Source organism: Plecotus auritus (genome assembly GCF_963455305.1).
Source record: "Plecotus auritus genome assembly, chromosome: X".
NCBI classification, from domain to species: domain Eukaryota; kingdom Metazoa; phylum Chordata; class Mammalia; order Chiroptera; family Vespertilionidae; genus Plecotus; species Plecotus auritus.
In genome coordinates this window covers 4961854-4977154 of record NC_137784.1, presented here as the reverse complement: position 1 = coordinate 4977154, position 15301 = coordinate 4961854, and the positions used below count along the sequence as shown (strand labels likewise).

Below are 15301 nucleotides of genomic sequence, written 5' to 3'. Positions count from 1 at the left end.
TACCTTTTATATAAGATCTGTCTTGTAAAAATATATTTTCTTGATTTTAGAGTGAGAGGAAGAGAGAAACATCAGTGATGAGAGATAATCATGGATTGGTTGCCTCCTGCATGCCCCACACTTGGGATCAGGCATACAGCAGAGGCATACCCTGATCAGGAATCGAATCCTGACCTCCTGGTTCTTAGGTCGACGCTCAACCACGCCTGCTCAGCTGTAGCCAATCTAAATTGTGTCTTTCAACAAATGTCCAGAAGTGGAACTGCCTGTTTGAAAGTTTGTACATATTTTGATTGACTTTAGAGAGAGAGAGAGAGGGAGAGAGAGAGAAACATCGATGTGGTGTTCCACTGACTGATGCATTCATTGGTTGATACTTGTATGTGCCCTGATTGGGTATTGAGCTCTGCAACCTGGGCCGGTTGGGAAGACGCTCTAACCCCTTACCTGTCCTGCAGGGTGAATGTCTGTATACTTTAAGGCTTTCAGTAAATCTTGCCCAAGGACCCTTCGCCAGCAGAGCATGTGGGTCAAGTGTCTCCATTCTGGAATATGGCATTTACCTCTCCGGTATAGTGCCACTCACCCCGGGGAGAGGTACCAGGCCGTGGGTCCCATCCTCATGACGCACTCTATTGGTTTGCAGATCCCCTGGATACAGAACCATGGCCTTTTTCGACAAGGCCAATTGCCAGGCAGCGAGTTTAGTGCTCAACATCCTGGGATGGATCCTTACCATGGTTTGCACGGGCCTGGCCAATTGGCGAGTATGGTACATAGAGAGCGGCCCCGCCCCACCCTGGGGGATGGCCTGCATAGGGATGTGGAAGGTCTGCACTTACCAGCCCAACAGCCTGCAGAGCCGACCCATAGCGTGTCACCGCTACACCTACAGTGACACCTACCTGCCGCTGGATATCCGCATCGCTCAGCACCTGCTGCTGGCCGCCATCCTCCTCGGGCTCCTGGGGAAAGGGCTCATGGTCATGGGCCTGCGCAGAGTGTACGCGGGACAGCTTCAGAAGGACACCACCGGCAATCTGTTCTTCGCTTCCAGAGTCCTGAGCATCATAGCTGGCACATTGATCTTCATTGTCGTGATCTCCAACAACCAGGCTGTGATGGATGAAGAGGGCATAGCCTTCCCGCCATCCTTCCACATCCCCTTCAGGCCGGACCGGCAGAAGATCGGCAGCACCGTGCCCCTGGCGGTCCTGGCTGCATCCCTGATGCTGTTGAGTGGGCTACTTACCATCTCTTTCCAGCTGTCCCCCGACAACCAAGTGTACCCCGAAGTCTCGCAAGTGTGAAATTCCTGGTTGCATAGCTTTGCAAATCCACGATGAGCAGTTTATGGGGGTGAAGTATCTATGATATAGGTCCAAAGATTCATGACCATGGCAAAGGTCATCTTGAGCAGCAAGTGACCATATCCTGCTCTGTGCAAATTGGGCTCATCGATTGGTTAAGGAACTTTCATTAAAAAAATTCTAAAGAAACCACATTGCACCTGTCTTACTGAATCTGGATTTTACTTATTATTGATTAAACTTGTGTCCTGGGCATGAAATTCATGCCCATTAAAATGGGATTAATTAGAGGAAATATTTTAATATTGCTATTTGCCCTTTCTCTACAATACAAATATCAGAGATTAAAAAAAATTAGTAAAATGTATAGGAAAATATTCCTCCTGTCAGAGTCTGGGGCACACCACAAAACCCAGAGTCAAGTCGCCGCCCACCCACATGCGCCTCAAAATTTTGGGAGACCCAGACCCAGCCAGCCCGCCCTCCCATTGGTCTAGATCCAGACCTGGCTGGTCCCACCTTTGTCAAGCCCTGCCGGATGGGGGAGCGCAGCATCAGGTCTCCTGGCCCAGCGCCGGGTTTAGGACATGGCCTGAGGTTCCCCAGCATGGGCCACGGCGAGGCGCGTCCTGAGGTCTTCCGTCAAGTCCTGCCAGGTGGGAGGCATGGCCTGAGGTCCCCCAGCCCTGGCCCGGGCGGGTGTGTGGCTTGAGGTCTCCCAGTCTGGGCCAGGCCGTAGGCATGGCCTGAGGTCCCTTGTCAAGCTCCGCCAGATGGGGATGTGGCCTGAGGGTCCCCCTTCAAGCCCTGGGAGGTGGTGGATGCAGCCTGAGGTCCCCAGGCTTGGTTCCAGGGTGGGGGGCGCGGCCTGAGGTCCCCTGTCAAGCCCCATGGGGGCGCAGCCTCAGGTCTTGCTGATTGTTCCTTAAGGCTCTTTATGAAAACTTGGCCTATGCTGTGGGCGCAGCCATCTTGTGTTACGTAAACCCTGCCTCCGCTATGGGTGCCGCCTTCTTTGTGGTGGAGATATGGTCAATTTGCATATTCCCTCTTTATTATGTAGGATAATCAATGCTATACTCCTACTGTGTGGAAATGAGAGTTGCTGGGATTCTCACAGCTCCCTCTCAAACTTCCACTAAAAACAACTGACCTGACCTTCCATGGCATGGCCCTAACACCTCTCCACCACATGCAATTTCCCACCTGTGCAAAAGCAGAAGAGCGGGAGGAAGCCCCCTACTATTACCGGACTCAGCAGTTACCGAGATTTTGCCATATTCGCTTTCTCTCACTTCCTTCCCTTCTCTTCCTCTACTTTGCTTTCTCCGAAGAACTTGAACGCAAACCTCAGACATCACATTGCTTTATCCCTATGCATTTCAAAATTATTCTCTAAAAAATAGGACATTTCCTTGCATAACCATAGTACACCTTTAAACATAACAACTATCTATACTAATAAAAGCTTAATATGCTAATTAGCCCAGACATTCTTCCGGACGAAGCAGGGGATGCGAGGGAAGCCCAGGTCCCAGGTGCGTTCTGTGGCTGGAGGAAAGTCTGGGTGCCTGCCTGCGACCAGGAGGAAGCCTGGGTCCGGGAGCCAGAGGAGTCAGTGCTGGCAGTCAGGGGAAGGAAGGCCTACTCTTGCATGAATTTCGTGCATCGGGCCTCTAGTTTCTTATGAACATCTAATAAATACCAGAATTTTAAATGCTTCAAAAGTAATTCTGCCGAGACTGGTTTGGCTCAGTGGATAGAGCGTCAGCCTGCGGACTGAAAGGTCCCGGGTTCGATTCCGGTCAAGGGCATGTACCTTGGTTGCGGGCACAACCCCAGTAGGAGGTGTGCAGGAGGCAGCTGATCGATGTTTCTCTCTCATCGATGTTTCTAACTCTCTATCCCTCTCCTTTCCTGTCTTTAAAAAATCAATAAAATATATTTAAAAAAAAATTAAAAAAAAGTAATTCTACACTTTTATTTCTTCATTTTTGCATAAGATGTCCACTCTGCCTCTTAAGTCTTTATTTTTGTTAAGAGAGGGGAGCTCTATTTCTTTTAAAAAATATTTTCATTGATGACAGAACAGAAGGGAGAGGGAGAGAGAGATTGAAACATCAATGATGAGAGACAATCATGGATTGGCTGCATCTTACATATCCCCTCTGGGTTTCAAGCCCCCAGTCAGGAATCAAACCATGACCTCCTAGTTCCTAGGTGGATGCTAAACCACTGAGCCACACGGGCTAGGCTGAAGTGAGCTTCTTCTCAAAGAGTATTTAAGAAGTGGGATTACTGGGTCAAATGGCAGTTTTATTTTTAGTTTTTTGAGGAAACTCCATACCGTTCACCACAGTGGCTGCACCAGTCTACATTCCCACCAGCAGTGCACGAGGGTTCCCCTTCTCCACATCCTCACAAGCCCTTGTCATTTGTTGATTTGTTGATGATTGCCATTCTGAATATGCAAATTGACCATAACTCCACCAGTCGGGGGGGGGTGGGATGAGGGCATGTGACAGGAGGTAGGGGATGCTGGGGGAAGGTCAATGGGGGGAAAAAAGGAGATATATATACTACTATATGTAACACTTTAAACAAAAAAAATAAAGATTCTATAAATAATAAAGAGAGAATTTAAGTCTCTAAGAGCACAGTGTTTAAAAAAATTTACCCTAGGGCAAAAGTCTATGAGCTATTCAAATATGTGTTCCGAAAACAGTGCCTCTGACCTAGAATGGTCAATGGATCCTTTGCCTCTCGGCTTTGAATCCGATCTGTGGGCAACGGATTCTTCCCTCTTCCCTGTGAGGGAGCTAGTGTGAAGTGGTAGAAGCATTCTTTAGGAAATGTCCCTTCGCTGCCTGCCATGATGTGCACACTGTCCTTAGATCTGGGAGGAAGTCACAGCCTCTGCACTGAGTGAGAGACCACGCTCCCTTCCCACGGGTTTGAAAGGAGCCTCTGCATCCCATGGATGGTCAGGGCTGGCCTTGGGCGGAGTCTTACCCACTCTCCATGCAGGTCTGGAATGGCTGGGAAGTGGTTCCCAGGTAAACACCTGTAGTCGGTCTCATTATAAATATATATATTTTCATGGATTTTACAGAGAGGAAGGGAGAGGGCTAGAGAGCTAGAAACATCTGTGAGAGAGAAACACGATCAGCTGTCTCCTGATCGCCTCCTACTGGGGATTGAGCCTGCAACCAAGGTACATGCCCTTGACCAGAGTCAAACCCGGGACCCTTCACTCCGTGGGGCGATGTTCTATCCACTGAGCCAGGGTGTGTGTTCTTTAGAGAGTCAAACCTCTGGTTGTTTGAACAAAGAAGCTCCTGGGAGACATGCTTCTGATGAGGACTGGTTTCTGGAACCTGATATCCTGCTGAGGGCGGCGCGCCTGCCTCCTGCTGGTAATGCGTGGGAATGACGGAACCGCTGGGCTGTGGCAAGAGGTCTGTTGTCCCCTCTTCGCCCTCAGTGTCACCAGAGAGCAAGGGGACAGGTCATGAGGGTTGATACGCAGAAGGTGAGGCGGCCACCAGGGCGGGTCTGCTCTGGGAAGCGGGGAAGAGAGTTCCAAGCCCCTGTCCAGGGCTCTTTGGGAATGACTGTGTAAGGGCCTCACTGGATTCTTGTTTCACAGGAATCAGGCAGGAGAAGGTGTCCCGCGCATTTCCCGCGGGTGCAGCACAGCGAGGGCGCCTGAGGGCGGTGGCATTTCTCTCCTCCTCCTCCTCCTCCCGGGAATCCTCCCACGGTGCCCAGGAGCCAGAGGCTGCCATGTGGCCTTTGGGTTCAGGGCCAGCGTGGGGCAGTGCCGGGCCCTTTGCTGGGGGCTCCAGGCAGGGAGGGGTGCCTAGTGACAGCACTCGCGGAGGGAGGCCGAGTAGAGGCCCCGCCTGGGGCACAGCGTGCCTTCTGGACACCAGCAGGTGCAAGTGGGAGCAGAGTCGGGTGATGGCCGTATTTAAGGTGGAGGAGAGGGGCGTGGGGATGGGACCTCTGCAAGTGGAACAGAACAGAGGCGCCCCAGAGGACCCAGGTCAGCTTCCCCCCACTGTCCTGGGCCAAGGCCCGCTCAGGGAGGCTGCCCCGTGGCCTGGCCCTGGCTCGCATCACGTCACACTTTCTCCCCTCACCTTCCCCTTCCTCCAGGCTGTCTACTTAAGACTGAGGAATCACAGTGCCTATCTGCTCTGAGACCTCAACAAGGACATTTCCGTTGTAGAAGGACTTCAACTCTTTTTAAAAAATATATTGTCATTGATTTCAGAGAGGAAGGGAGAGGGGAGAAAAAACATCAATGGTGATGGAGAATCACAGGTTGGCTGCCCCTGCACACCCCCTACTGGGGATGGAGCCTGCAACCCAGGCATGTGCCCTGACCGGGAATCGAACCCTGACCTCTTGTTTCACAGGTCAACACTCAACCACCAAGACCTACTTGTTCAATCTTAAAGCCAAATTGTGTTCACCTGAGGCCTCCCTTGACCCGTTCCAGGTTCTAAGAGGGACGCAGTCTCTCCCGGGCTCCGGCTCCGTGTCCGTTGGGAACCAGCCCATTTCCAGGCAGTTTGTGGACCAGTCCGGAAAGAGATGCTCAGCTAAAGTCTGCAAGCTCCTAACACGGAGGCCCAGGCGCTGGGATGCAGGACCCAGAGGGACTTGCCTGCATCTCTGGCGGCAGCGAGAAGGCCATGCACTCCAGGGCCCAGCAGGTACCTGTGTCCTTGCTCCTTGTTCCTGAGGCTGTCTGGGTGAGGGGGTTAGGGGGGCTCCTTTGGGTCCCTGTTCTGAAGCAGGAGCTGCTGAAACAGAAACAGAGGCATATTTACAATGTTTCAATTTTATTTGCTCAAAAATCGATTCCGATTGGACACGTTCAATCCCGAAGTGGTTGGGAGGCTGTGTTGACAGGAGCCAGAGTAAAGGAGGAAAGTGTGGAAGAAGGAAAGGAAGGAAAGATGGACTGGGGTGGGCAGCCAGCTGGCTGTCTGTGATTGGCTGTCTTTGGGGTTTGGCTGTGGTGATCTTGTGGCATTTCCAGGCTTAGATTTCGGTTTGCTTGCTAGGCCTCTGGGACATTGGAGCCGCCTCAGGGTAATGCCCTCCGTGTTCATTAATGTAATAGTCTTGAGCTGAAGTTCATGTTTTGTACCCTCTCATTTTCCAGCTATTGTGAGGGGTTAGCAGCCTTGGGCAAACTACGGCCCGCGGGCCGGATCCGGCTGTTCTATCCGGTTCTCTTGCTCTCCCCTCCGCTCCTTTACTTTGAATTTATATTAGTTTACACAAACACTCCATACATGCTTTTGTTCTGGCACTCTGGTCCAGTTTAAGAACCCATTGTGGCCCTCAAGTCAAAAAGTTTGCCCACCCCTGGGTTAGGGGATGGAGAGCCATCAAATCTTTTTTTAATTTCATGTTCTTTATTGATTTCAGAGCGGAAGGCAAAGGGAAAGAGAGAGAACTATCAGTGATGAGAGAGAACCATTAATCGAGCCCATAACTCAGAAATGTGCCCTTGAGTGGAATTGAACCCAGGACCCTTCAGTCCGTAGGCAGACACTCTATCCAATGAACCAAAGGGACTTGGGCTAATCCTTGCTAACAAATCTTTATTTCCCATTGGAGATCGCCACCTAGTGGGTAACTGACCTGCAGCGGTCCCTTCTGCATAGCAAGGTGTCCACGTGGCAGGTCTAGTTACTTGCTGCCCTGGGGCCACTGGTGGGGCCCCAGTTTTTTTCCAGTGTTGCCCTCCCAAGGTCTGAGAGGAGACCTCCCCCAAGAGGTCAGGCTGGGGTGAGACTTGGTTAGGCCAATGCAGTGGGGCTGGCTTCTGAGTACACACCTGTGGAACTATTAAACCTGTTGCCACCCTGGCCAGTTTTGCAGGGTGGATAGAGCATCAGCCTGCGGCCCAAAGAGTCCCGGGTTCAATTCCGGTCATAGGCACCTACCTTGGTTGCAGGCTCCTGAGGGAGGCAACTAATCGATGTGTGTCTCTCACATCACTGTTTCTCTCTGTCTCTCCCTCTCCCTAAAAACCAATGAAAAAGTATCCTCGGGTGAGGATTCAAAACCAAACCAAACCAAACCTGTTGCTGAATATTAGAATTTTGGTTTTTTTATTTGAACATCAGAATTTTGGTTCCAGCATTTTGTTGTGGATTCAGGGGGGCAGAGCAGGGAGAGGGCACTTCCTCTCTTCCTAGACAAGAGGTCCACATGGTATAGAGTCTCCTCTTTCTCACTGGGCTTATAGTCTGCGTGGGAAGGCGGGGACCTGCTGAGCCACCTCGGCTCCAGGAAGCCAGCCATCCCAGGTGGCTGAGGAGGAGGGCAAACGTTAGGGTGGGGTCACCCCCTTGGGGCCTCGGTGCCCAGGATTTGGAACTCTCATTGTGTAGGCTCAGCCTGCCCCAGTGTATATTGGGGTAAACTGAGGCAGGTACTTGCCAGGTTTCCTGTTTTATGGTCAAGAACGTTCATGGCCAGCCCTAGCCGCTGTGGCTCAGTGGATAGAACATTGGCCTGCGGACCAAAGGCTCCTGGGTTCGATTCTGGTCAAGGACACGTACCTTAGTTGCAGGGTAGTCCCTGGCCTGGGCCCTGGTTGGGGCTCATGCAGGAGGCAGCCAATCCATGTGTTTCTCTCACATCGATGTTTCTCTCTGTCTTGCCCTCTCTCTTCCCCTCTCCCTAAAAATCAATGGAAAAACATCCTCGTGTGAGGATTTAAAAAAAAAAATAGTATGTTCCTGGCCTATCCGCGGCCTACTCGTGGCCTACACACAGCATATAATTAGGCTGTGATGAGGTCAGAGCTGTGTGCATGGCTCCTTAACCTTCCCTCCCACACGGTACTTAGCCAGGGGCAGTGGGTGCTTGTGATGACGGTGCAGGTGATATTGACATCCCTTGGTAAGTTTGAGGGAAAGCATGGGCGTTGGATTGGTCCCTAGTGACAAGGCCCAAAATAACTTTTGGTTCTCAGCCTTCTTAGCCAAGACACAATGCTGGAAGCTAAGGCTTACTCCGTGCAACAGAACCCAATGACCACTAACAGCAGCTACTTATGAAGTGGTGATGTGCCGGGCAATTTATTCCCCATTTTCTTCTTTCCCATAGACCAGTGGTCTGCAAACCATGGCTCTCGAGCCACATGGGGCTCTTTGGCCCCTTGAGTGTACCTCAATCAGATTGAGGACGTTTTTAGCAAAGGCCTGCTTAGGAGTTCCCTAAATAAGTTAATAACAATGTACCTACCTATATAGTTTAAGTTTAAAAAATTTGGCTCTCAAAAGAAATTTCAATCATTGTACTGTTGATGTTAGGCTCTGCTGACTAATGAGTTTGCCAACAGCTGCCCTAGACAGTCCTTCGAGGTAGGCATTATTATCTCCACTGAAAATTAAGACAACGAAGGCCTGGGGAGCGGGGAGGGGGACATTCAGTGGCTTGCCCAAGGTGGCCCATCAGCACACGTGCCTCCCACCCGGGTTCCAGGTCCTGCTGCTTTCTCAGTTTCCTTGTTCACATCCCAACAGGTTTTACAAGCTTTGAAAAGGGCTGGGAAACACCTAAAGGGGGTTCAGATGTCTGCATATTAATGGTGCAGTGTGACCTCTGCTCTCTGCACCTGGGACAGATCAAAGTAGCGCTAGCACTGTACGGACGCGCCTGTTTCCATGACAACAGTGCCTGAGCTGAGTGCCAGAGTCACTTCAGTCTTGGTCACTGCAGTCAGGTCAGCTGCCAGAGCCAGATTCGAAGTCTCCTTCCAGCCAGAATCCAGAGAAATGGATAGAAAATGGTTTCATACAAGGTCCTAAGTATCAAATCATTAAAAAAAATTGACCTAGGTAATAATGTATGTCTCCAAATGCCAAGAACTCTTTAAAGCCTCATTGAAGGTTGGTGTAAGAATTTTCAAGGATCCCAGCTGGCTTGGCTCAGTGGCTGGGCGTTTGTCCAAGAACCAGGAAGTCACGGTTCGTTTCCCGGTCAGGGCACATGCCCAGGTTGCGGGCTCGATCCCCCGTAGGGGGTGTGCAGTAAGGGGATGGATGTGAAGGGGGTCCTAATATGAGGTGACAGAAGATTTGAATTTGGGGGGCGGGCACACAGTACAATATGCAGATCTTGTCACATAGGAACCCACACCTGAACCCTATATGATTAAGTCGACCAATGTCACCCCAATCAATTTAATTAAAAATAAAAGAGGCACACAGAGGCAGCAGGTGGTAGAAACTATTTCAAACTAGGTCATTTGCTTCCATATTTTATGTAGTGTGTGTGTGTGTGTGTGTGTGTGTGTGTGTGTGTGTGTGCGCACAACTCAATCTCCTCATCTGTTGGTTGAGTGGGATATTCATATGTAACTCAGAGGATTGCTGGGAAGATTAAGAGATAATATACTGAAAAGTACTTAGAATCCATCCTGGCTTATAATTGTTTGTCCTCATTGTCATCATTATCATCAACATCATAATCTACTATATTTTGCTCCTTCAGTGTCTCATGAACTTTGTCAAATATCAGCCCCTCAACTAGCCATGAGCACTATTTTCAAGACGTTGCTTTTCTGCGGGGATGCATGGTTAGGCAAACTTATGAAAACTGTGTGAAACCAGACACGATCCATCAAACTCAGTGACCCATTGGATGGGTAGTGGGAGAGGGAGGAATCTTGGGAGACGTACAGATGTTTGGACATAATGAGTTGGGTGAGTGATAGGTCCATTGGCCAGAAGAAGGGCTACTGCAGGAGGGACAGGCTGGGGGAAGACAGCCACATCATACAGTGGAGAAGCCAGAACTGGAACCATAATTCCTCTTCAGGCTGTGGTTTCTCAGGGTTGAGATCTTTATGGTGGGGTTCCCCATACATGACAGGGAGCGTTCTGGGGCACACGTCATTGCATGTTATAGCTAAACCATAACTGAAATATTAGCCTTTTTCTTTTTCTGGCTGGTGAATGGAGATTTCCTCTTCAGACTAACCTTTCAGAGCTAGACTTCACATGCTTTCTTTTGTTTCTCTCCATTTCCACCCCTTCCTATGTCCTTGAGCAAAGCCTTTGCCCAGTGTCTGTCTTCCACCTGTCAGAATGGCAATCATCAAAAAATCACCAAAGACAAGTGCTGGCCAGGATGCGGAGAAAAAGAACCCTTGTGCACTGCTGGTGGGAATGCAGACTGGTGCAGCCACTGTGGAGAACAGTATGGAGTTTCCTCAAAAAACTAAAAATGGAACTCCCATTTGACCCAGTAATCCCACTTCTAGGAATATATCCCAAGAAGCTAGAAACACCAATCATAAAGGACATATGCACCCCTATGTTCATAGCAGCACAATTCACCATAGCTAAGATTTGGAAACAGTCTAAATGCCCATCAGCAGATGAGTGGATTAGAAAATCATGGTATATCTTCACAATGGAATACTATGCTGCTATAAAAGAGAAGGACTTCCTACCATTTGCAGCAGCATGGATGGACCTGGAGAGCATTATGCTAAGTGAAATAAGGCAGGCAATGAAAGAAAAATACCACATGATCTCACTCATTTATAGAAAATAAAGAACATTATAACCTGATGAACCAAAAGATAGATGCGGAGGCAGTAAAGCACCGAACAGACTGTCAAATTACAGCGGGCAGGCTGAGGAGTGTTGGGGAGGGAGGGAAATAGATCGACCAAAGGACTTGTATGCATGCATTCATATAAGCACACCAATGTTATCATTATTTTTTAAAGTCAGAGAGCCAGGAAGAGAGGGAGGGAGGGAGAGGGAAACACTGATGCAAAAGAGAAATTTCGATCAGCTACTCCCCTCATACACCCCAACCAAGATGGAGCCCACAACCTGGACATGTGCCCCGACACAAAATGAATCCCAAGACCCTTCTGTGCACAGGCCGACCCCAACCAAACGAGCCCCACGGGAAGGGCCAGTTTCCGTTCCCAGGCCTGTGTTTACAAGAAGCCAGTCAGCTCAGTGCACATGCTTTTGCGGAGAGCCTGGCATAACATAAGTGCTGGGTAAGGGCTTGCTATCCACATTCCTCAGCCACTTCTCCTTCTCCGCCATGGCTTCACACATGTTTATTGAGCCTCCGTGTGCTGGATGCTGGACACACACAGAAGAACACACATGACCCATGGCCTCCAAGAGCACACATTTCAGGAAAGGCGAGCCTGCTGTGTGCTCTGATGAAGCTGGTTTCCTGGAGAGCAGGCAGGTGCTTCCACCTCTAGGAGGGACGGTGTCAGAAAAGCTCCAGAGAAAGTTGGTCTTTCTGATATTTTTACTTTTTTAGAAATATATTTGTATTGACTTCAGAGAGGAAGGGAGAGGGAAAGAGAGAGAGAAACATCAATGATGAGAGACAATCATGGGTCCGCTGCCTCCCGCACTCCCCACACTGGGGATCGAGTCCGCAACCCGGGCATGTGCCCTGACCGGGAATCGAACCCTGACCTCCTGGTTCATAGGTCCACGCTCAACCACTGGTCCATGTCGGTTGATGAAGTTGCTCTTTTTAAACAAGAAACAAGCACATGAAAACTCCCTGGAGTTCATATGAGAAAAATCAACTGGAATCGGGTAGCACCAAATTGGAGGTGGTTAGGAGCCCTTCACTGTCAGAAGCACAGGGGCAGATTGTTACAGACAAAATGCATTAATAAGGAAAGCATTGGTGGACTATAGTATAAAGACTAGTTGGCTGCTTGCAACTGGCTATACTTAGCCTTAACCTCGAGGCATTTACAGTTTTAGCTTTGGCTTTCTTCCTTTCCTTTCTTCCTTTCCTTCCTTTCTTCCTTCCTTCCTTCCTCCCATCCTTCACTGCTTCCTTTCTTTTTTCCTTCCTTCCTGCCTTCCATCCATCCTTCCTTCCTTCATTTCTTTTATATAAGATTTGTCGTTTAAAAAATATGTTTTTCTTGATTTTAGAGATAAAGGAAGAGGGATAAACATCAATGATGACAAAGAATCATGGATTGGCTGCCTTCTGCATGCCCCACACTGGGGATCCAGCTCACAACCCAGGCATGTGCCCTTGAGCAGAGTAGAAACTGGGACCTTCAGTCCCCAGGCCAACGCTCTATCCACAGAGCCAAACCATCCAGGGCAATACGTCACCTCTTCAAGACCTGCTCCCTGACCCTGGCCCTTTAAGAAGACTACTGTCACAGGCCTGCAGACCAGCCTGGGAGCCATGGAAACACGAGAATGTTTCGTTTCCTTATTTCTGTTACTGCTTGGCAGGGACTACCGTTTGTACCTCTGAGACGTCCTCCTCTGCCTTTTCGTATTGTTTGGGTAAAGATCGGGCTTTATTTTCTCCCTGGTTAGGAAAGACCTGAGATTTCTTGGGGTGGTGGTGGGGTTCACTTTATTTAATCCTTTTATTTGCTCTGTGAATAGGTTAACTGTCATCAGTGGTATTACAGGAGAGATGAATGCTAGCCCCCTTCCTGCCTTCCTTCCTTCTTTCCATCCCATCTGCTCCCCTTCCTTACGTCCTTCTTTCCTTCATTTCGTCTTTCCTTCCATCTTTCTTTTCTTCCTTCCTTCCTTCCTTCCTTCCATCCATCCTTCAGTTCTTCCTTCCTTCCATCATTCCATCTTTCTACCTTTTCTCCTTCCTTTTTTTCTTGCATTGTTTCTTATTCCCTTCCTTCCTTTCTTCCTTCCTGCCACCCATCCATTCTTCCATCCTTTCTTCCTTCCTTCTTTTCTTCCTTCCTTTCTTCCTTCCTTTCTTCCATTAACCCTTCCTTCCTTCGTTCCTTCGTTCCTTCCTTCGTTCCTTCGTTCCTTCCTTCGTTCCTTCGTTCCTTCCTTCCTTCCTTCCTTCCTTCCTTCCTTTCTTCCTTCCTTCCTTCCATTTTTCCATCCTTTCTGCCATCTATCCATCCTTCTTTCCTATCTTCCTTCCTTCTTCCCTTTTTCCTTCCTTCCTAACTGCTCACCTTTCTTCCTTCCTTCCCTCGTTTCCTTCCTACCTTCTCTCCTTCATTTCTTTCTAACTTCTTCACTCTCTTCTTGCCTTTCAACCTTCCTTCCTTCCTTCCTTCCTTCCTTCCTTCCTTCCTTCCTTCCTTCTTTCCTTCATATCATCTTTCCTTCTATCTTTCTTTTCTTCTTTCCTTCCTTCCTACCATCAAACCTTCCATTCTTCCTTCCTTCCATTCTTTAACTTCCTTCCTTCTTTCCATCCTTGCATCCTTTTTTTCTTCTATTCATCATTCCTTCCATCCATTCATTGATCATTCCTTTCTTTTTTCCATCCTTTCTTCTATCCTCCCTTCCTTCATTCCTTTATTCCTTCCTAACTTCCTCCCATCCATCACTCCTTCCATCCTTCCTTCCATCCGTCCTTCCTTCCTTATTTCTTTCCTTCCTTCCTCCTTTTATATAAGATTTGTCTTGTAAAAATATGTTTTTCTTGATTTTAGAGTGAGAGGAAGAGAGAGAAATATCAGTGATGAGAGATAATCATGGATTGGCTGCCTCCTGCACGCCCCACACTGGGGATCAAGCGTACAGCGGGGACTTGTGCCCTGATCAGGAATCGAACCCTGACCTCCTGGTTCTTAGGTCAATGCTCAATGATGCCTGCAGTGCTGTAGCCAATCCTAATTGTGTCTTTCAACAAATGTCCAGATGTGGAATTGCCTGTTTGAAAGTTTGTACATATTTTGATTGACTTTAGAGACAGAGAGAGGGAGAGAGAGAAACATCGATGTGGTGTTCCACTGACTGATGCATTCATTGGTTGATACTTCTATGTACCCTGACCAGGGATTGAGCTCTGCAACCTGGGCCGGTTGTGAAGACGCTCTAACCCCTTACCTGTCCTGCAGGGTGAAAGTCTGTATACTTTAAGGCTTTCAGTAAATCTTTCCGAGGACCCTTCGCCAGCAGAGCATGGGGGTCACGTGTCTCCATTCTGGAATATGGCATTTCCCTCTCCAGTATAGTGCCACTCACCCCAGCGAGCTTTTCCAGGCTGTGGGTCCCATCCTCACGACGCCCTCTATTGGTTTGCAGATCCCCTGGATACAGAGCCATGACCTTGTTCGACAAGGCCAATTGCCAGGCAGCGAGTTTAGTGCTCAACATCCTGGGATGGATCCTCACCATGGTTTGCACGGGTCTGGCCAATTGGCGAGTATGGTACATAGAGAGCAGTCCCGCCCCGCCCTGGGGGATGGCCTGCGTGGGCATGTGGAAGGTCTGCACTTACCAGCCCAACAGTCTGCAGAGCCGACCCATAGCGTGTCACCGCTACACCTACAGTGACACCTACCTGCCGCTGGATATCCGCATTGCTCAGCACCTGCTGCTGGCCGCCATCCTCCTCGGGTTCCTGGGGAAAGGGCTCATGGTCATGGGCCTGCGCAGAGTGTACGCGGGACAGCTTCAGAAGGACACCACCGGCAATCTGTTCTTCGCTTCCAGAGTCCTGAGCATCATAGCTGGCACATTGATCTTCATTGTCGTGATCTCGAACAACCAGGCTGTGATAGAGGAAGAGGGCATTGCATTCCCGCCATCCTTCCACATCCCCTTCAGGCCGGACCGGCAGGAGAACGGCAGCACCATCCCCGTGGCGGTTCTGGCTGCATCCCTGATGCTGTTGAGTGGGCTGCTTACCATCTCTTTCCAGCTGTCCCCCGACAACCAAGTGTACCCCGAAGTCTCGCAAGTGTGAAATTCCTGGTTGCATAGCTTTGCAAATCCACGATGAGCAGTTTATGGGGGTGAAGTATCTATGATATAGGTCCAAGGATTCATGACCATGGCAAAGGTCATCTTGAGCAGCAAGTGACCATATCCTGCTCTGTGCAAATTGGGCTCATCGATTGGTTAAGGAAATTTCATTAAAAAAATTCCAAAGAAACCACATTGCACCTGTCTTACTGAATCTGGATTTTACTTATTATTGATTAAACTTGTGTC

At 49.3% G+C, this 15301-nt stretch overlaps 2 protein-coding genes across 2 annotated transcripts; both read left to right on the top strand.

Moving 5' to 3' along the window:
* Positions 1–665: 665 nt before the first annotated feature.
* On the top strand, positions 666–1310 carry LOC308240021 (claudin-34-like; the record flags this gene model as incomplete). The annotated part of the gene is made up of 1 exon (XM_080652918.1): positions 666–1310. One exon carries the CDS (start codon positions 666–668, stop codon positions 1308–1310), a length of 645 nt encoding a protein of 214 aa, XP_080509044.1.
* Positions 1311–14408: 13098 nt separating this feature from the next.
* LOC308239481 (claudin-34-like) lies at positions 14409–15053 on the top strand (the record flags this gene model as incomplete). Its single annotated transcript, XM_080652283.1, has 1 exon — positions 14409–15053. The coding sequence occupies one exon, from the start codon at positions 14409–14411 to the stop codon at positions 15051–15053; it is 645 nt and encodes a 214-aa protein (XP_080508409.1).
* Between the last annotated feature and the right edge of the window lie 248 nt (positions 15054–15301).